A 20,965-nucleotide genomic window follows, 5' to 3' on the forward strand; every position below is an offset into this window, starting at 1 on the left:
CTTGTGTTTCAGTTAGTTTTTACTCAAACTGGGTGTAGAAGGAATCCCTGCAAAGGTTTCTTTTTCTTCTGTGTTATGTTTTATGTATTTCTCAGCTCTTTGCTTCCTTTTTTCTACTTTAAACTTGTTTGTATGCTGGTGTGTAAATGTTCACACTTATCATAAAGTTTAAAAAAGTAGTAGGCGTGGTGATGAGCAGGAACAGGAGTAAAACTCCAGTAAGTGTACCAGTACTGTACCAGTGTGTAGCATTAAAGTCAAACTACAGTGGTTGTAGTATCAGTAGAGTAGTGTTAGTACTAGAGGTGGGAGGAGTAGAAGCAGGTGGAGGCACTGGCTTTAGGTTAGTACTGCCTTTCTCTGGCTCTCCTTTACAACTCATCTCCTTCTCATTTGCTGACAATGTGCAGAGCCATCATCCTTCAGAGCACACCGACTGATGACCCGTCAGCACTGAGCAGCCTGTACATCCTGACAGGACACGAAAGCAGCTACTGAGAGAGGACACGGGGCTCATTCGACGGTGTTACCAAAGAAAAGCACAGCCTGTCTGTAACTGTGGAGTGGAAACGATGCTCTGTTTCACTGAGGCTGTGCCAGGAAACGGTTCAATGCTGGGAATGACAAATGTTAGGAAGGTATCCTGCTGACTGTCCAGCCTTCACCTGTACACAAGACACCTGTCAAGGTCCTCGCTGGGGTTATAGTTGATAAAGCTTTCTAGCTTTTCTTGTCTATTCAGCTTACCTGCTTAAATCAGACCTTTCTGTTAAAGCTAATGCAGACTCCACTGATCCGCCCGCTCAGTGTGGACGGGAGAATAACCTGAACATGGCCTCTGGGACATCATCGTACTGATGTTATGAAGCGCTCAGTCAGGTTTTCTTCTTGATCAGACTGAGGGGCAGACTGAGTGTGTTTTGGTGCCTCAACATTCAGTCATATTCTGTAAAGCCATTTTCTGTCTGCATGCTGCACATAACCTCTTTGGACCAGAGTGCTGTGACACCTACACCTTACACCTGCAGGAGCTGCTCGGCCATAGAAAGCTGCTCTGTGAAGTGCACGGCTTTTTTGCCAGTGTTGATTTTATGGGTTTAATGTAATAACTAATTTTTCACATCATCGTCTGAGTCGTAATCCCAACGAGGAAACCTGGAATGTAAAACTTGATGGACGCTCCAGCTGAAGAGTGAAGTGTCAGACTTTTAATGGATCTTTCAAGCATTAGCGTACTTACAATGGCAGAAACAGTGCCACGTCTAAAGCATAGGAGCCATCTTCATCTCATGCTTCCCATTTCATGCAAGTTTCTTCTCATCCTCAGATGGACAGAATTTGGTTTGCTGACTTCATTCAGTCACACCATACTAGAGCATAAAAAGTGGAAATAAACTGGTCAGTAAGAAAGTGTGATGCTTGAAAGTATAGCGTAAGGACAGCAGCAGCACTGCATTTACAGCTGATATGATGACTTCAGCATCTTTAAAGAACTGTGAAGGAATTATCAGTGCTAACACAACCTTAAGCACGTGATGTGACCGTATACACTGCTTACACTTTCAGTATCCTTACTTAAAGAGAACATCTCAGAAAAAAGTACAGTTAGCAAGAAGCTTTGAGAACAAGGCAGTGTTATTGTATGCTAACCACCGTGGTGGTGTAGCTTGTCCTGATAAAAAGTGAATGTGGTCACATTATACTTGTTAACTAAAATGAAAAAAATAAAATAATTCCACTACATGGGTAAAGATATTTATGATATTTATGGAAAGGATACTATAAAAGTAACACTGGCCTTTCCATGAGAGAAACTTGAAGTACAGTATGCATGTTGAGATTAATGTTTGTTTAATATGTTTTTGCTACTATGTGAAGATGTGATGTTATTAACAACACAGAATAGACAGAAATAAAGATTTTCATATCTCTTGGAGTTTTATGAAGAGTTTGTTGGGTTGTTCTTCTTTGAATGTGTGGATCGATGCTTCTGCGATTTATATCTTAATCCTTCAATTTGTAAAAAACATTTTGAATTCCGTTTGAGAAGATAAATGAAGGTTCTTGCGTTCAAGTGGAGGCTCTAGCAGACTGAGAAAGTAACTGCATAACTGGTCAAAGGAGCTTGTAAAGAAAAGCGTCTGGACTTCTTTAAGTTACTTGAAGACGTTTCACCTCTCATCCGAGAAGCTTCTTCAGTTCTAAGGTCAAATGGTGGAGAGTCCCAGATAACTGCATAACTGTGTTATTCCTGCACCCATAGCAGCAAGTAAGTGAAGGCAGTGATGAGCGCTGATGAGTTCTCAGATCGCTCAGTCAGTCTCTGAGCGTCACCTTTATTGTGATCGCGCACTTTAAGCTTTCATGCCTGTATTTTTGCACAATTGTGATAATACTGTATTGAAAGAAATCTGTGCACAGACGAACATGGGGTGGCTTTGCTCAGGTAGTAGAGGAAGGTGCTTCAATCCCCGTCTGCATGCCAAATATCCCTGGGCAAGATACCAACCCAGAGTTGCTCTCCGAATGTCTGTGAACATTACACAGAAAGTGCTTACAGAGAAAAGTGCTTGCGTACACCTGAATGAGGCAAGTTCTTTAAAGTGCTTTGAGTACTATATAAGAACCAGTCCATTTACATCGCCAAAGCACTCAATACTCTCTTTACGAAGTTCTCTGTAGTTTGTTTCTCCAGCACCATATTTGACCGCGGTCAAGTGAGCCCTCACTTACGACCACACAGTCAAGCCAGCCGCACCTAAAATGTTGTTGCACTATTCTTATGCATATTACGGTACGGGTGCCGACTGGCTTAGAAATGCAGTCTTTTGTGTCCTGACCAGAGATGGGCAGTAACGCGTTACTTGTAATCCGATTACTTTTTTCAAGTAACAAGTAAAGTAAGGGATTACTATTGCAAAAACGATAATTAGATTACCGTTACTTTCCCGTAGGAACGCTGCGTTACTAAAACAGTGATTTTTTTGCGAGAATGTCTCATGACAGTGACGTAAGCAAGTGCAACGTCCGTGACAACAGCTGTGTGCAGATCAACAATGGATAATATATCGAGTGCGGGAGAGAATATGAGCGTGCAGCGTTTAAAGCGTGGAAGTACTGACCTTACTTTGAGTTTGATTCCATAAAAAGTGACAAAAACATTAGTGTCCGTTGTGCGTGGGAAGAAAACTTCTTTTTACAGCGAAAAAAACCCCTAAACTTCCAAGCAAGCACCGAGTGCGCTACGACGTAATGGGAAAGTCACAGAGAAACTCGCAGATTCTTCAACTGACCGCGGCACACCTGCACCAGGGTAAACCTCCGCCTACCCTACTCCTGTTTTACAGGTGAAAATAGAGCCAAAGGACCGCTAGTCTTTGATTTTATTTATTTTCTGCTGTGTTTTACTTGCATCTATTTGAAAGAGTGAGTGTAAACACAAAAAATATTTTATTTTATGTGCTGGAATGGGCAGAAAATAAGTTTAAATATTAAACAAATTTCTTCCAGTCAGAGAATGTTACATATAATTCAATTTTTGCTTGATGCATAAAGTTAAAAGATTAAAACTAATTAAACAAGTTTTAAAAAGAGAGACTTTTCCATTTGATTACATTTTATATGATGAATTATGCAGAAAAAGTAGAATTGGGCTGAAAGATCTATCGCTTTATCACCTATTCAGGTTGTAAATCGTGTTTTTAAAAAGTAACTAAGTAATTAATTACTTTTGAAAATAAGTAATCAGTAAAGTAACAGGATTACTTTTTGGGGGAAGTAATCAGTAATTAGTTACTGATTACTTTTTTCAAGTAACTTGACCAACTCTGGTCCTGACACTATTGTACTTCACAATCCACTCCCAGTTTTGGTTCATCTCCACTTTTCCACTTTTTCCACTCCACCCTGTGATCCACAGCCCAAATTACTGTACGATTCAGAGAAAATTAACAGTAAAATTTACCCAATTTACTGTACTGTACTCTATATTTTCTCATATTTGAGCTCAGATTACAGGAAAACTGTAAGAGGTGACACTGATATCTCACTAGATTCTGACTCTGGGTGACCCCCACACACCCAAGATTACTGTACGGTTTCTGAGATTGCTTTGTTAACCCTCTCAAGGCAGGCATTGCAGATATGCAACAGTTAAAAGCTAACAACCTGATCACCCCACATACATATTTCATGAGTTTTTTACTCAGAAGTACCACTGCAGGTATTCTTTTGTGCATTAGCAACAAAAACTTAATTTGAGCCTGAGAGGGTTAAGCATGAGTATGACAAAGGCTAAGAAAATATACTGCCTACAATAATATCAAATTTAAACAACAAATTACAAAATTGCCACACCTGCTGTTATTGCCAGGTGTTCGATAGAGCATTATTTAGTCATAAAAAATACATATCACTGAAATATCATCAGTAAAAGAAACACTCTGTCATGGTCCTGGGTCAGTGACCCAGTGCTTTTAGTTATCATTTTCTAGTTTATGATGATGATGATGATTATTATTATTGTTTGAGTTCTATGTGTGATATTCGGTCTGCCTTTGAGTCTGTGTCTCTGTCTGTCTATGGTGTCACCCCATCTGTTTGTGAAGCTGTCTGTTTAGATCTGTGTCTTGTTTGGTTCCCCGTGTCTGAGTTTCCTGTTTTATTGTGAAGGTCTCTGTCTGATGTGAGTATGTTCAGTTTACATTTCCCCTGTCCCATCAGCTCTGATTTCTCCCAGCTGTGTTGCCCTCCTGTCTCTCATCCCCTGATTACTGGTGTGTGTGTATTTAAGCCCTGCGTGTTCGCCTGCATGTTGCCGGTTCGTCTGTATTACTCAGTGTATCCACCGTGCCTTCGCCTTGCTTTTCATCGTCATTCTCCTCTGCTCGTTTTCAATCAGGATTGTGCTCTGTAGTTTAGTTGTTTCCCAGTTTAGTTTAGTTCGAGCCCCGTTTGCTGTTTGTCCACATTCTTTTTGTGTTCAATAAATCACCTTCACTTCTCCACGACTGCCTGTGATTGGATCCTCATTTATTCCGCACGGCTCGCCTCGGCAGCCGTGACACACTCACTATGTAAGACATGTTAGCAAATTCAGTTAATAAATAATGTATCAAATCTATACAGATGTTTGAAGGTATATTGCAAAGCATGTTTGTTTCTTATGGCTTACAAATGTGTTTGCCTTTAACATAATTTACATTTTATTTATACAGTTTCACAGACGAAACAAAATAGGTTTCCTGAACTGTTCTTCGTGGCCTAATTTTGAATCCTTCTGAGGGGGATGCATTATCCATGAAGGTGGGCAATTTGTTCGTCGATCTCTGACCCTCGCTGACTCTGACGCCTCCTAATTCTGCTTCCAGCCTCGCTGATTAATTTGTTGTCACTGATGCTGTCACCAGTTGTACACAACATCTGTTTGTCCACCAGTCTAATCTGTAATTCAGGTGAACCCAGAATTACCTGCATCTTTGTAATGTTTCAGAAAATATACACTATATGTTGATGGGCTTTGTCCCACTTTTCTTTCCTTTATAAGTAAGAATCTCTGTGGTTTTAATGACAATTCATATACAGATTGTGGAGGACATTTTATTCAACACTCAAAAAAGTTCCTCACCAGCAGACTGTAGTACAATTTCAGCCCACAGTTAATAAACCCATCCAATGCAGCGTTATCAGAGAAATTATGTGTTATGTTTGTATGTACTGGTAATCTATTTATCATTTATCATGATTCCTGCTCTGATGATTACTTTCTTCTCCTTCTGTAATTTTAACAGATAAAGGATGTTGAACATTAAGCTCCAAACAGGATGAATGAGGAAGACCACAGAGGAGAATCGTGGATGTAGTGAAAGAATATATGCAGATGGTTTTTTTCATGGTGGAGGAGCAACTTCTGATACCATCTTAAAGAAAAAACACATAAAATTGAAGAGTAAAAATAATGACAACAATATGTCTAAATTTTTTATTAATTCTTTAGAGCAAATGCAGTCTTGTCATGGTCAGAGTTGCCCACTCATATTTAACTAATTCAAATACAATTACTCCATTTAAATGCTTATGTTCTAATAAAAGGCATCGTTTAATACTTCTGCCATGACAACCCAAATAAATCAATGAGAGGGAAACGGGAAGATTAGTCGTCAGGCAAGGTTTACTGTTCATTTACCATGCCTTGATAACAGTAAGCTTAACAAAAGAAAAATGTTGGCGACGAGAAAAGGTGTTCTGTCAAAACATCCTACCGTAGCGTAAATTTATAGTCTTGTCTATCAATCCGTGCTACCTTATCAGAATATGCTACCTTACGTGGTTAATGGCTCCGTTGTATAGGTAGCGTGTTCAGATGACCCAATCACACTATTAAAACATGCTTCCTGCTGGGATTTATATAGGTAGCGTGTTCAGATGACCCAATCACACTATTAAAACATGCTTCCTGCTGGGATTTATATAGGTAGCGTGTTCAGATGGCCAAATCACACTATTAAAACATGCTTCCTGCTGGGATTTATATAGGTAGCGTGTTCAGATGACCCAATCACACTATTAAAACATGCTTCCTGCTGGGATTTATATAGGTAGCGTGTTCAGATGACCCAATCACACTATTAAAACATGCTTCCTGCTGGGATTTATATAGGTAGGGTGTTCAGATGACCCAATCACACTATTAAAACATGCTTCCTGCTGGGATTTATATAGGTAGCATGTTCAGATGGCCAAATCACACTATTAAAACATGCTTCCTGCTGGGATTTATATAGGTAGCATGTTCAGATGACCCAATCACACTATTAAAACATGCTTCCTGCTGGGATTTATATAGGTAGGGTGTTCAGATGACCCAATCACACTATTAAAACATGCTTCCTGCTGGGATTTATATAGGTAGCATGTTCAGATGACCCAATCACACTATTAAAACATGCTTCCTGCTGGGATTTATATAGGTAGCATGTTCAGATGGCCAAATCACACTATTAAAACATGCTTCCTGCTGGGATTTATATAGGTAGCATGTTCAGATGACCCAATCACACTATTAAAACATGCTTCCTGCTGGGATTTATATAGGTAGGGTGTTCAGATGACCCAATCACACTATTAAAACATGCTTCCTGCTTGGATTTATATAGGTAGCATGTTCAGATGGCCAAATCACACTATTAAAACATGCTTCCTGCTGGGATTTATATAGGTAGGGTGTTCAGATGACCCAATCACACTATTAAAACATGCTTCCTGCTGGGATTTATATAGGTAGCGTGTTCAGATGACCCAATCACACTATTAAAACATGCTTCCTGCTGGGATTTATATAGGTAGCGTGTTCAGATGACCCAATCACACTATTAAAACATGCTTCCTGCTGGGATTTATATAGGTAGGGTGTTCAGATGACCCAATCACACTATTAAAACATGCTTCCTGCTGGGATTTATATAGGTAGGGTGTTCAGATGGCCCAATCACACTATTAAAACATGCTTCCTGCTGGGATTTATATAGGTAGCATGTTCAGATGACCCAATCACACTATTAAAACATGCTTCCTGCTGGGATTTATATAGGTAGGGTGTTCAGATGACCCAATCACACTATTAAAACATGCTTCCTGCTGGGATTTATATAGGTAGGGTGTTCAGATGACCCAATCACACTATTAAAACATGCTTCCTGCTGGGATTTATATAGGTAGCATGTTCAGATGGCCAAATCACACTATACATAACATAAGTGGTGGCTCGTCCGGGATCTTTGGACATTTTAGTGGAGACTGAATGTCAGTTTGTTTTGCTTTTAAGTGGGTGAGTGATGGTGTTCAGTGTAATTGAGCAAACTCCCTTTAGTGTGTTTCAGCTGGGTGACTGTGCTGCCCTTCCATCGAAGCACTTGTTTGTTGTTTTGCTTTATTGTTTTAGTTTGTGTTTGGTGGCTATCCTGGGTGGGGGTACGCTTCAGAGTTTGGTAGGAGACTATATCTCTGGTCTGCTGCCTGCTCTCGAGTTCGCGTTTAAAGTTGCCTCGAGCCTGGTACACCACTGAAGACTAGGGTAGGGAAAGTAAGGGATTTGTTGTTTTTAGTGTACTTTTGGTTTTGTGTTGTAGCAGGTCAGGTAATCATTTTGGGTTTGACTGTTGTGCTCTTTTGTGTTGGTCACATGTTACTTTTTGTGTGTTCAGTGTGGCAACTTCAGATCCTCATGTAGGGGCATCCATGCTTAAAGATGCCAACTTGCTTCAGAGGAACTTTTAATTTGTTTAGGGGTCCTAGAGGAACCCTTTTAAGGGAGGAGGTGTTACGTCCCTCTGCAGCTTCTAATCGTCTCAGTGTTTTCAGCTGGTGCTAATTGGCCACACCTAGTCAGGTGTGGATAAAAGCATACCTGAGGCAAGCTTCCCGGCAGTGCACTAGTCTTTGCCTTGGTGGCACCAGCCATTTTAGCCAACCTGGTTTTCCATTTTAGGATGAAACCTCTTCTCACCCACACTCTGCTATTCATCTCTGTTTTTATGTTGCGGCTTTTGAGCCGGGTCGTAACACTGAAGATTACAAAGATCAACATTAAGACCAGTCTGTGCATTCAAAGCAGTGACAGAGAAGAGTGTGGGGCATTAACCCCCACTCACTGAAATGGCATCCAAGATGCCTTCATAACTTTAAGAAAAGGAAAGAAAAAAGGCAATAAAATGCAACAGCCTTTAAATTTGGTTTTATTTGTAGAGTAAATGTAATAGCGTACATGTTAAATAAACATTTAATTCCCACGAAACATACTAATGATATGGCAGACATTGAAACAGGTAAAAGAAACAATCATATTTATTCATTTTCATTAATTTAAAATACCCTTTACAAAGTATATATATAGAAACATAATCCAACATATGTGGAAAAAAAAACAAAAAAAACTGACACCCTGCTTTAAACGCACATATATAAAAGTTACTCTTTTAATAATTTCTACTTTGTTGTCCTGATGACGCAGTCGTTCACCTGCATGTGGTGCAATCCAATTAGGCTGTCAGTAGTACTTCAGGTCTCCCAGCCCTTTGCCAGACAGGAGGAGACACCAACCCCCAGGTAACTCAAACAAAGATGTATTAATATAACATAAAACAGAGCTTTGACCTTGCAAGGTTAATATGTGTGCACGCCATATAAACATTGGAAGGTGTGATGGAAAAATGAATACATTTAATAAAGAAACGATATTGAACAATAAATGGAATATTTTAAAGTAGTGACTGTAAATTAAACTAAAGTGAATCAACGGGTGGTGAGGTGTGGAGCTTACCATGTGTGGCATGCCATCACACATGGCAACTGTCATGACCAACTCAGCGTGGAAACCTGAGATGAACCTAAAAAGTAGAAAACTCAGGGTTTTTTTTTTAAAATAATTTCTACTTTTTGTTGGCAGTCGCTGTCCTGATGACACAGTCGTTCACCTGTGGGGGAGAAAACAAAACAAAATTGTCAAAAATGTTAAAGTTACAGTGAAACTTCAAATCCTTGTACAATTCAGTGGTATTTATACTGTAAACTTAATCCCTATGCTGTAAACTGACATGTAACTCTAGGAATCACTCATTTCAGCCACCTTTGCCACCATTTTCCACATTAATTAGAAGAAGAAATGAAATAAATGAATCGATTAGCTCAAAGAAATTCCACTGCAGACGAGTGTTTTGGTGGTTAAACTGCAAAGCAAGCCACGCACATGGTGCAGGCCACTTCTGTGGGCTCTATCAGGGATTTATGTGACTAGTCGACTAATTGTCACTAGTCTGTATCAGACTTACCAGTCGTTCAATCTAATTGTTAACATTTTAATTGATGCCCAATGCTGGTACATTGTGTTCTAAATGTTAGGCAGCGATCTACCACCAGATGGTGCACTGTTGTTGAGAAACACCATAAATCTATTAATCTACCCTGATCTTCTTGTTAACACTGAGATCGCAGATACACGCAGAGGAAATTAGTTTCCTGAGAGGTGGAAAACCTCTCCTTTAGGAGAGCAGTTAAGTCAATGGGGGAGGGGCTCAGAGTAGAGTCACTACTCCTTCACATCAAAAGGTGACAGCCACCTTGGCCAGGAGGCTGTTCCAGCTGGGCACGTCCTACCAGTAGGAGGCCCCAGCATCCTTGGTCATGCTAGCCAGTTTACATCTATCAGCTGTGGTCAGGAGTAGTCCTTCCTGCTGCCCCCACAACCTGACTAGAAAACGGCTGTATAATGTATTACCTGAATCATTCTCGCCACACTTAGACGTACTTTTAGATTCTCAAATGATTGTCATATTTTAATAGAACATCTTTTGTAGTAATGCATTTTCATTTGTATTTAACAGAATGTGATAAATGGTTTAAGATACCTCTGCGTCTAGTTTGACAGTTTCTATTAATCAGTTCTGAAAATCAACTCAATATCTGAATGTTCCTTAGTTTTACATTAGTTGGTTAGTCTAATTATTTCCCCCTCGATTAGTCGACTAGTAAATAAGACGCCAGGAACATCCCTACTCTTCAGACAAAATGTGAGTATGAATTACACACCAAGGTATTAAAATGGATATGGAGTATGGCTTTGGTTTACCATAAACAGCTGATGTAAGGACATCATTAAATTATCTTTTTTTCTTAAAGAAATCTACTTCATCATGTGTAATATTTTATATCATGTGTAAGTTCCATCACAACCTGCTGTGGTTTTATTTTGAAATGTTTTTATTGTTGCATGCTGCACCCAGTGTGAATGTAGAGATTTGTGAATTTCATCAGTAATAAATGTTTTTGGACCCTTTAAGGCTGAAAGCGTTTGTCACACTCATATCACAGACGTCTAACGTCATCTTGTTGGCCACACTAACTAAAGAACAAACAAACAAACAGCCCACCTGTAGCATTTCTACACATTGACCTCCACAGAAAAGTGTCAGTGTTAAAGGACCTACATGACATAAAGCAGATCATTGTAATGTTGTTGCACACTGTTGCAGTAATGAATGTCCTAATGTGTATATTGTCAATTAGGGCTGCCACAAACGATTATTTTGATAGTCGACTAGTCACCGATTATTTATGCGATTAGTCGACTAATCAGATCATGATCCACTGGACGTAAAACTACAGCTTATTGCACCAGCAGCATCTGCTCTTATATAACTATCATTAGCTTACAGCTTTAAGCTTTTAAGGTGCTAACTAAAAATAAAGACAAGATGATAGTTTATTCAATTTTAATGAAATTTGCAGATTGTTTCGGTAAAGTTTAATAAACTCCTTGCTATCTAAAATATAACAGGACACCGGAGTATATTCTCCAGCATCTCACACTTCTGATAATCAGCTGTCTGCTTGACGTTTATTCAGCTGTGTAAAAACTGTAACTTTAATCACAGCCAAACCGATTTACTCAGGAACAAATAAAATACAAAAAAAAAAAAAAAAGCCAAACAACAACATTTTTAATTTATCTAAGTGACTCATATATATTTAACCTGAGTAGCGAAAGACGGCGGTGGGTTTGAAAACAATTTGCCGGGAGTCCGGTGTTCTCACGGTGCTAGTGACCTAGCCCCCGGCTAGCTATCGAGCTAGTGGGTAACAGACGTCTCCGAAAACGTCGGAGCGCTTTTGAAAATATGTGGTGTCCTGATAAACTGAGCCGATATTTGAGGTTTACACAGCTACATTCTCGCCTGAAAATATGTTAAACGTTTATTTTGTGACCCAGAAAGAATAATAAGAGTAATATTAAAACTAACTAGCTACCGCCATTGTTGGAAACTAAGCTGGGCCGCGCTATGAATTCTGGGACACAGCTGCTTCTTCTTCTTCGGGGTTTAACGGCAGCTGGCATCCTTGTACATGCTGTGCTGCCATCTTCTGTTTCAGTCCGTTATTACACTCTTAAATCCTGCTATTATTCCTGCGTCTTTTGCGATCTTACAAAGCTTCAAACGACACGTCGACTATTAAATCAGTCGTCGACGATTTTGATAGTCGACGTAATCGTGACTGGTCGACAAATCGTGGCAGCCCTATTGTCAATAATAATGTGGATACTCAAATTGCAACTCAGTCTGAAGAATCTAAAAACGGTGAGTCGAGATTTTTTACCTATTTTTTTGGAGAAATCATGGGTGACAATAAACAGGCAGTTGCTATGCTTCTACGTTTAATGATGATTACTTAACCTGACCTGCATCATTTTACACTCAGTGGTCATATCACATCTCACTGCTGTCAAAGAGTTCATTAAGTTGGCACAGGTCAGCAGTCCTCCTCCACCGCTCTCTGTCCCTTCAGCAGGTCAATGCCAGCACTTCAAGCTCTTTCAGTCAGAAACCTTTGCTGACCAGCCAGTCCTTCAGCTCATATCGAAGTGACCTTTGACCTTCACGGTCATGGTGATCACATTGACCTGTGTAAGCAGCTCTTTCCCCATCACCTCCTTCAGGTACTGCCTCACGTCCTTCTCTAGAGCCCGAATGTCACCCTCCCTTTTCCATATCAGCGTTAATTTCTGGTTGCTATTGGTTACATCAGTGTAAATCAGGATGTCGTGTCGGGAGCTGCAGATCATGTAGGGCAGAGACGAATTCGGGCAGATCCTACAGTAGGCATCCAGCCTGATGGGGTAGGACCAGTGTGTTTAGGCAGAGTGGGGATCCGTGATGGTGGGATGAGCCGCTCAACAGCTGAACTCTTCACTCTTGGTAAGATGTTGAAACTGTTTTGGGTTCTAATCGTAGGAATAGACAGTTTTTAGGTTATATAAAAAACTTTAAATTGGTCTGAATTGATCATAATGGGAACAAGTTGTTGAAAAATCCTTCCTGAATATGCATCTGAACAGACCCAACAGAGCACCTCAGTAAAGGACTTTAAATTCTTATCACTACAAAATTTAATAACTGGGCAAAGGACAGACGCAACAATACTGATGATTACAACCTCACAAAGAAAACAGAATGTATGTTGTATCACTCAACACTAGAGGATATATTAGCTGTGTCAGTTGTTAGACTTGAAACAACAGCTTTATTGTCCACATTTTGACTTTAGTCTGTACAGTTTGTTCACTGACCTTCTGTCCCTCACTGACTCAAGTGCCTCCAGATTTGAACAGTGTTGGTCAAGTTACTTGAAAAAAGTAATCAGTAACTAATTACTGATTACTTCCCCAAAAAAGTAATCCCATTACTTTACTGATTACTTATTTTCAAAAGTAATTAATTACTTAGTTACTTAGTTACGTTTTAAAAGCACGATTTACAACCTGAAGCGGTGATAAAGTGATAGATCTTTCAGCCCAATTCTACTTTTTCTGCATAATCCATCATACAAAATGTAATCAAATGGAAAGGTCTCTTTTTAAAACTTGTTTTATTAGTTTTAATCTTTTAACTTTATGCATCAAGCAAAAATTTAATTATATGCAACATTCTCTGACTTGAATAAATTAGTTTAACATTTAAACCTATTTTCTGCACATTCCAGCACATAAAATAAAATATTTTTTGTGTTTACACTCACTCTTTCAAATAGATGCAAGTAAAACACAGAGTCAAAGCATGACATCTCTCATGATCAGGGCTGGACTGGGACAAAAAAATCAGCCCGGGCATTTTGACTAGAGACCGGCCCACCAGGTATTATAGGAAAAACCATAAAGCCTTTGAATGAAAACAAACGTCGTTGTGACAGTGATGTACACTGTCTTGTTGGTACATATGTATCAATCTAATAAACTTAAACCTACACCATCCTCCCTATTCTGGTATTCTAAACAGTACTTCCTACAAAACTGCTCAAAGAAGTCCTGCCATTAATTAATTCTTCGATCTTAAATATGACCAACCTATCTCTAATGATCGGCTATGTACCACAGGCCTTCAAGCTAGCTGTAGTTAAACCTTTACTCAAAAAGCCATCTCTAGACCCAGCAGTCTTAGCTAATTATAGGCCAATCTCCAACCTTCCTTTCATATCAAAAATCCTTGAAAGAGTAGTTGTCAAACAGCTAACAGATCATCTGCAGAGGAATGGTTTATTTGAAGAGTTTCAGTCAGGTTTCAGAGCTCATCACAGCACAGAAACAGCTTTAGTGAAGGTTACAAATGATCTTCTTATGGCCTCTGACAGTGGACTCATCTCTGTGCTTGTCCTGCTAGACCTTAGCGCAGCATTCGATACTGTTGACCATAATATCCTATTAGAGCGATTAGAACATGCTGTAGGTATTACAGGTACTGCACTGCAGTGGTTTGTATCATATCTATCTAATAGACTCCAATTTGTTCATGTAAATGGAGAGTCCTCTTCACACACTGAGGTTAATTATGGAGTTCCACAGGGTTCAGTGCTAGGACCAATTCTGTTTACATTATACATGCTTCCCTTAGGCAGCATCATTAGAAGTGTCACGGTTTGCGGGGCAAGCCGTGTGGATTTGTAGTAGGACCAATTAGAGAACAGAACCAAAATCGCGAAGAGAAAACACAAAACGCTGGGTCAAAAGGACCCAGGATCATGACAAGAAGACATAGCATACATTTTCACTGCTATGCAGATGACACCCAGCTCTATCTGTCCATGAAGCCAGATAACACACACCAATTAGTTAAACTGCAGGAATGTCTTAAAGACATAAAGACCTGGACGGCCGCTAACTTTCTGCTTCTTAATTCAGATAAAAGTGAGGTTATTGTACTCGGCCCTGAAAATCTTAGAAATATGGTATCTAATCAGATTCTTACTCTGGATGGCATTACCTTGGCCTCCAGTAACACTGTGAGGAACCTTGGAGTCATTTTTGACCAGGACATGTCCTTCAATGCACATATTAAACAAATATGTAAGACTGCGTTCTTCCATTTGCGCAACATCTCTAAAATTAGAAATATCCTGTCTCAGAGTGACGCTGAAAAACTAGTTCATGCATTTATTACTTCCAGGCTGGACTAGTGTAATTCATTATTATCAGGATGTTCAAAAAGCCTTCAGCTAATCCAAAATGCTGCAGCAAGAGTACTGACAGGGACTAGAAAGAGAGAGCATATTTCTCCTGTTTTGGCTTCCCTTCATTGGCTTCCTGTTAAATCCAGAATTGAATTCAAAATCCTGCTCCTCACATACAAGGTCTTAAATAATCAGGCCCCATCTTATCTTAATGACCTTGTAGTACCATATCACCCTATTAGAGAACTTCGCTCTCGCTCTGCAGGCCTACTTGTTGTTCCTAGAGTATTTAAAAGTAGAATGGGAGGGAGAGCCTTCAGTTTTCAGGCCCCTCTTCTGTGGAACCAGCTTCCAGTTTGGATTCAGGAGACAGACACTATCTCTACTTTCAAGATTAGGCTTAAAACTTTCCTTTTTGCTAAAGCATATAGTTAGGGCTGGACCAGGTGACCCTGAATCCTCCCTTAGTTATGCTGCAATAGACATAGGCTGCCGGGGGATTCCCATGATGCATTGAGTTTTTCCTTTCCAGTCACCTTTCTCGCTCACTATGTATTAACAGACCTCTCTGCATTGAATCATATCTGTTATTAACCTCTGTCTCTCTTCCACAGCATGTCTTTTATCCTGTCTTCCTTCTCTCACCCCAACCGGTCGCAGCAAATGGCCGCCCCTCCCTGAGCCTGGTTCTGCCGGAGGTTTCTTCCTGTTAAAAGGGAGTTTTTCCTTCCCACTGTTGCCAAAGTGCTTGCTCATAGGGGGTCATATGATTGTTGGGTTTTTCTCTGTATCTATGAAGCGCCTTGAGGTAGGGCTGCTCAATTAATCGAATTTTAATCACGATTACGATCTGGGCTTTCAACGATCATTAAAAATGACTGAGCCGATTATTAGCCCCTCCCTCATTTATCCGCGACACCTTAAAGGCCGGTCCGTGAAAATATTGTCGGGCATAAACCGGTCCGTGGCGCAAAAAAGGTTGGAGACCGCTGATTAAGAGGACCCGAGGGAAGCTCGGAAAGCTAAATGCAGAAGTTATTTGGAGAGTGACTGCCGTTGGTTGAAAAGAGAGTTTAAAAAAAAAAAAAAAAAACTTCAGTGGTGTTGCACACTATTTTATATTATTTTTTTAAAGTCATTGTTAACCCTTTAAAGCCGGTCAGAGCAGCACGCTCCGTTTTGCGTAACTATTTTTAAATCCCTGTAGAACCTGAACCGTGTAAGCTAGCGCAATAATTTGTTTTGCATATGAAACCGGAGGAGTTGTACTTACATCTGATGCCATCAGCTTGTCCTCGGTCATGGTTTCCTTCCACATAAAGCTTTGCAAAAATTGCATAAAAAGCGCTTGCAGGAACAAAAACATAATATTCCAGAAACACGCTTTGCCGTTCCTATCAGCTGTTCGTAACACTTCCCACAGTGAAATGATGCACATGCTGTTTTCTTTGCAAATTTGCATCATAGGATTGTTTTTTGTTTTTCCTGCAGTATATAAAAATTGGTGTATCTCCAAAATAAAACTATGAAGACACTCAAAATAAATTTCCTGTGGTGGGAAACTATTTTTTGCAACTTTATTGTATTTAAAGTTTTGAGGGATAAACCTCTTAAATTTCTCCAAGTAGAAATATATGTAAACAAAACAAAAGCGATTTTCAATTTTTTTTGTAGTTTATTGCACTTTTTTGCAATTTATGTAATTACTATGGACTTAATGCATACATATTATTAAAATATGGGCTATAACAGTTGTATTGATGTATAGCAACTTGAAATGCTCCCACAAATGGCACTACAGCATGTAAAAAAAAAAAAAAAAATAATATAAGCTCTGGTGGACTTGGTTCCATAGTAGGTCTTAAAGGGTTAAATAAATATCGTCAAATAATCGTGATCTCAATTTCAGTGAAAATAATCGTGATTATCATTTTTGCCATAATCGAGCAGCCCTACCTTGAGGCGACTTATGTTGTGATTTGGCGCTATATAAATAAAATTGAATTGAATTGAATTACTTAGCCGAAACCCAAAGACTGCTTGGTTGAGTTAACTTCCTGAACTATCTACACCAAAAGAACAAATCCTTTAAAAATATGATCCTGGTTCCAAAAATATGGGGTAAAGATAAGAAGGGAGGAGGGAAAGAAGAGGAACTAGGAAAAAGATGAAAGAGTATAAAAAGTAGACCAAGCCTGGACTTAACCTCTGCTAACTCCTAATGAGCTCAGTAAAACTGCTGAGGTGGTTCAGGGAGGATTTCACAGCAGGCTGTTTGCACATCCCTGGATTTCAGACATCCACTCTTCCACTATTTATGGGCCTGACTATGTGCAGCGCTTCAGCTGCTGAACTGCGCAGTTTGATTGCAATTCTCTGTGAGGTTGTGTGACGAGAAAGAGCCCGTTCTTCTTAAATATTCCACGTGGCCAGTTTTTAATCGTAAATTAGGATCATGTGCTGTGGCTTTAACAGCTTCACGTGTGGAATTTTAAAGACACTCTGAGACAATATCTGTAGATCATGTTGTTGTGTTACAAGTCAATATAGAATCAGAGCAATGTTTTAACTTCTTTTGCTGAAATAATCTACCAGTGTTAAAAAGTGACATGCCAGTTGCTCTGATGTCCGCTGATCAAACAGTGTATAAAAAGTATAAAAAGTAGACGTGTGTTTTGACAGGTTAGAACGTTAAAGCTTACCAACACTAATTGTGCCTGTCCAGTAAATAATAGAACTATTTCTGAATGAAATAAGCCTGTTGTTGGGCAGCATCTTTCATTCTTTCACTATTAAGAGTTTAAAACTAAAGACGACTTGAATAATTTTGACTCACATAATGAAAAGAGAGGTTTGTTTTACTTACCCTGAAGGCTCTGAGGACTGCTAATGGGTCATCAGTTGTGAGTCTCTGCAGGAGTGCTGGCCAGCAGCGATGAGCCATAGGCAGCAGTTCATTTTCCCTCTCACTCAGCACCTGAACGCACAACTCCAGCACGTCTAGTACCTAAAGACAAAGACGCACAACACACCTAACAATTATCTCTGTTTTGATCCTGATTATATGTGAGCTGAAACTAATTACTGAGGTCTTCATTGAGAGCCCAAACTCCTGAGCAGGCACGACTTCAGCACAGACTTATTTCTGTTTCACTCCTGGACCAGACTGAATGTTTTTCCTTGATGAGCATTACACCACTGAACAGTCATCCACACAGTTCTGACAGGATGAATTGTACCAACGCTGGCGGTCCTACCTTCACAAGAATGATTATTTTTGTTATTAGTCCAACAGTTGACTCTACGTAAAACTACTGATACAGTACCTTGAGTCGGAGCCTGAGGCTGGGATCAGACAGCAGATGAATGCAGCGCTCCATAACATCCTTAGTGATGCTGAGGTGGGAGGGAAGCTCTGCTTTCACATCAGGACTACCAGTATCTTCAACATCCTCACACTCAGTGGGAGGGACTTCTGCAATGGAGCACATGTACAGTTAGACCGCCAGTTTAGCAGTGAGGTTCAGATTTCTATGACTCTTAATTACAATGATCCATCTCCTCTACACTCTGAATCTAAAATAATCACCACTACAACCTATAGCTTATATTCCACTGGCCCTTAGACAGACCTATTACCTTGGTCTTCAGTGTTATAATCATCCTCTATTCCAATGCCCTCTGCCAGTTCTTTCTGTTTGCGGTAATTCAGCAGGAATTGGCGAATGCTGAGGTCTTCCTGGTCACTGGAGCTCTACCTGGAGCTGACAGACATACTGGTCCTGCAACAATTGGAAGGAAACCACCTCGCTAAAGGAAAAAAAAGACAACAATATCAAAATAGGTTTGATTACAATAAAATAAGTCAGTTAATCAAAATCAGTGTGACAGAGATGCTGATGTTTTTGAAAAGAGCCCATTAGTGACATTTAATTCCATATTTTTACCGTGACGGCTTGTAAAACTGCAAAAACTGCAAACACCTATAGTGCCGCTGTCTAAATATTATTATGAATATGAATTCTATAACAGAAAACGACTGAGCATTTAAACCATCACGATGTATTAAATGTTTCCAAAGATACTGATAATTTGATAACAAGAAAAGTTAGTTCTCCTCAAAATGCGCCTGACTAAAAGTGGGATCAACCAGTACATATAATATTCATCCTGCTACATTTAGAAAGTGGCAACAACAGTAAACATGAGTAACTCCACCGTGTGTCTATCCGGTCTTTAAGTGATGACGTGATCAATCCTACTTCTGGGCCCAAACTACTCTGCGTTTAATAAGGCTGTTGTGTTTTTAACATGTTTTAATGCTTTGTAACTTGTTCTATTTAATCTCAACAAGCCCCTTACAAAAAGTAAGCGATCACTGTCGGCCTCTCTCAGTTTTTATTACAACTATTCATTTTAAAGCTCAGTTTTTAAAACCTTACCATGTAACTACAGCCCAGGCAATGCAGCAGCACATTAATGACTAACCTGTATGTGGATGGATTATCTCAGTTGTTCTCTTGACTGAAGTTTGGTCCGTTTACAGCATCCTGCCATGCCACTGCATTTGTCCCTAACCATCGGGAACCCTCACCTTAACTCTTATCCAGTGGAAAAAAGTTCCCCTTCATCACTGTGTTAATGTTATGCTAACATAGCTGTTTCGCTAGTCACATAGCACATCACTATATACCAGCTAGCCAAACTTCAGTAACCCTACAAACATCACTGCTGCTTACTTTCCTGTCTTCATGTATGTCAGAAGTGATAGCAGAGCTGTGCCTTTTAATTTGTTTTAGAAATCCCTCAGTCAGAACCTGGTATATTATATTTAGACGGAAACTAGTGAGCTAACTCTCTGCTAACTTCTAACTTCAGACAGATTTTTAACTCTCAGTGATCATTTGACTTTGGGACCTGCAGTGTAGTTTGGGTCCAGACACGCTAATGACCAGACTTAAAGACCAAATTTCGGGTCACTTTTGCTGGTCCCAAGCCCCAATAAAGAAGCTAGCTTGAAGCTTGACATAAAAAACAATAATTGCTAAGAAAAGTGTAATTTGTAGTTCTAAATATATTCTAAATGCATTTAGATCGTTTTTACTCACTTTATGTCTCTTCCACGATGTTACGTCTCTCTCCTATGTTGGTTACAATTACATAAGCACTTAGCAGGACAGTGGAAAAACCCAGGGCCACAGTGATACTGAGAATTCCACGGTGTTCACTGTCTTCAGCAACCTTACGAGGGCCGGTTGAACGGCTACAGTCTTATCATACACGTGCAGTGTTCCTACAAGCCATAAGGTTACCTTGAGTGAGGAAGATGATGATTGAATGTCCGTCTGAGTCCATAGGTTGAGGTGCAAGCACATTTCTCCCATTCTCCACAGAGGGCAGTGGCGCATAGGTGTGACGTCACTAACACTTTAAAAGATAGAGTTTGCACAGATGTACAATCAAATCTTCTTCTATTTAAACACAAGAGACAGCAGGTCTATTTGCAGTGAGATGTAATACTCCGATGAATTTTAAACACGCTATAACATTTCACACATCGTTATGAGAGGAGCGTTTCTGAGGCAACGACAAAAGGCTGGTTTTCAAGGGGATATTTCTGAATTTTCTTTTTCGCTTTCCATCTTCTCTGCATCACAGCACAACAATTGGATTAATAAACCTGCAGCTGAATAGCAGCAAAGGGATTTCAAATATTGCTTCATCGCTAATAATTTCTGGTGTTTGTATCTAGTCATTTCTAGACAGTGCAGCCACTCCACCACTAAATATTCAATTTATGTCTGCAGCAAAATTCCAGCTTTTTTTATTCATTTCCCCCCCCCCCCCAAGCATGACTGAGTGCAGACAAATCTACATTGTGGTCATAACTGTGTTTACTGTTGTTTACTGATTTAATCCCCTTGAATACAGATGAGCCAGGATCACAGTTTTAATGAGTGCCAGGTGGGTGCAA

General features: G+C 39.7%; 2 protein-coding genes across 2 annotated transcripts in view; one reads left to right on the forward strand and one right to left on the reverse strand.

Annotated features, from left to right (window-relative positions):
• LOC146675664 (uncharacterized) overlaps positions 1 to 20,965 on the forward strand; it is a 300,511-nt gene that overhangs the window by 169,697 nt on the left and 109,849 nt on the right. The gene's annotated exons all lie outside the window — the stretch shown is intronic.
• On the reverse strand, positions 8,934 to 18,771 carry LOC146675674 (TELO2-interacting protein 1 homolog). The gene is made up of 4 exons (XM_085400673.1): positions 18,631 to 18,771; positions 18,318 to 18,466; positions 17,858 to 17,998; positions 8,934 to 9,470 (listed from the first exon to the last, which is right to left on the reverse strand). Exons 2-4 carry the CDS (start codon positions 18,369 to 18,371, stop codon positions 9,426 to 9,428), a joined length of 240 nt encoding a protein of 79 aa, XP_085256799.1. The 5' UTR covers positions 18,372 to 18,466; positions 18,631 to 18,771; the 3' UTR covers positions 8,934 to 9,425.

The sequence above is a fragment of the Rhamphochromis longiceps genome, linkage group LG3 (genome assembly GCF_057381845.1).
Source record: "Rhamphochromis longiceps isolate RC_006_pf linkage group LG3, R_longiceps_female_GT1.1, whole genome shotgun sequence".
Classification (NCBI taxonomy): domain Eukaryota; kingdom Metazoa; phylum Chordata; class Actinopteri; order Cichliformes; family Cichlidae; genus Rhamphochromis; species Rhamphochromis longiceps.

What these genes read in the sequence shown, in the direction of transcription:
- LOC146675674 (XM_085400673.1), bottom strand. Translation starts at nt 18,371, where the DNA reads ATGGAGCGCTGCATTCATCTGCTGTCTGATCCCAGCCTCAGGCTCCGA. An exon ending in GCCTCAGGCTCCGACTCAAG is followed by an intron (nt 17,999 to 18,317) that starts GTACTGTATCAG and finishes CTTTGTCTTTAG; the next exon opens with GTACTAGACGTGCTGGAGTT. An exon ending in CAGTCCTCAGAGCCTTCAGG is followed by an intron (nt 9,471 to 17,857) that starts GTAAGTAAAACA and finishes TCTCCCCCACAG; the next exon opens with GTGAACGACTGTGTCATCAG.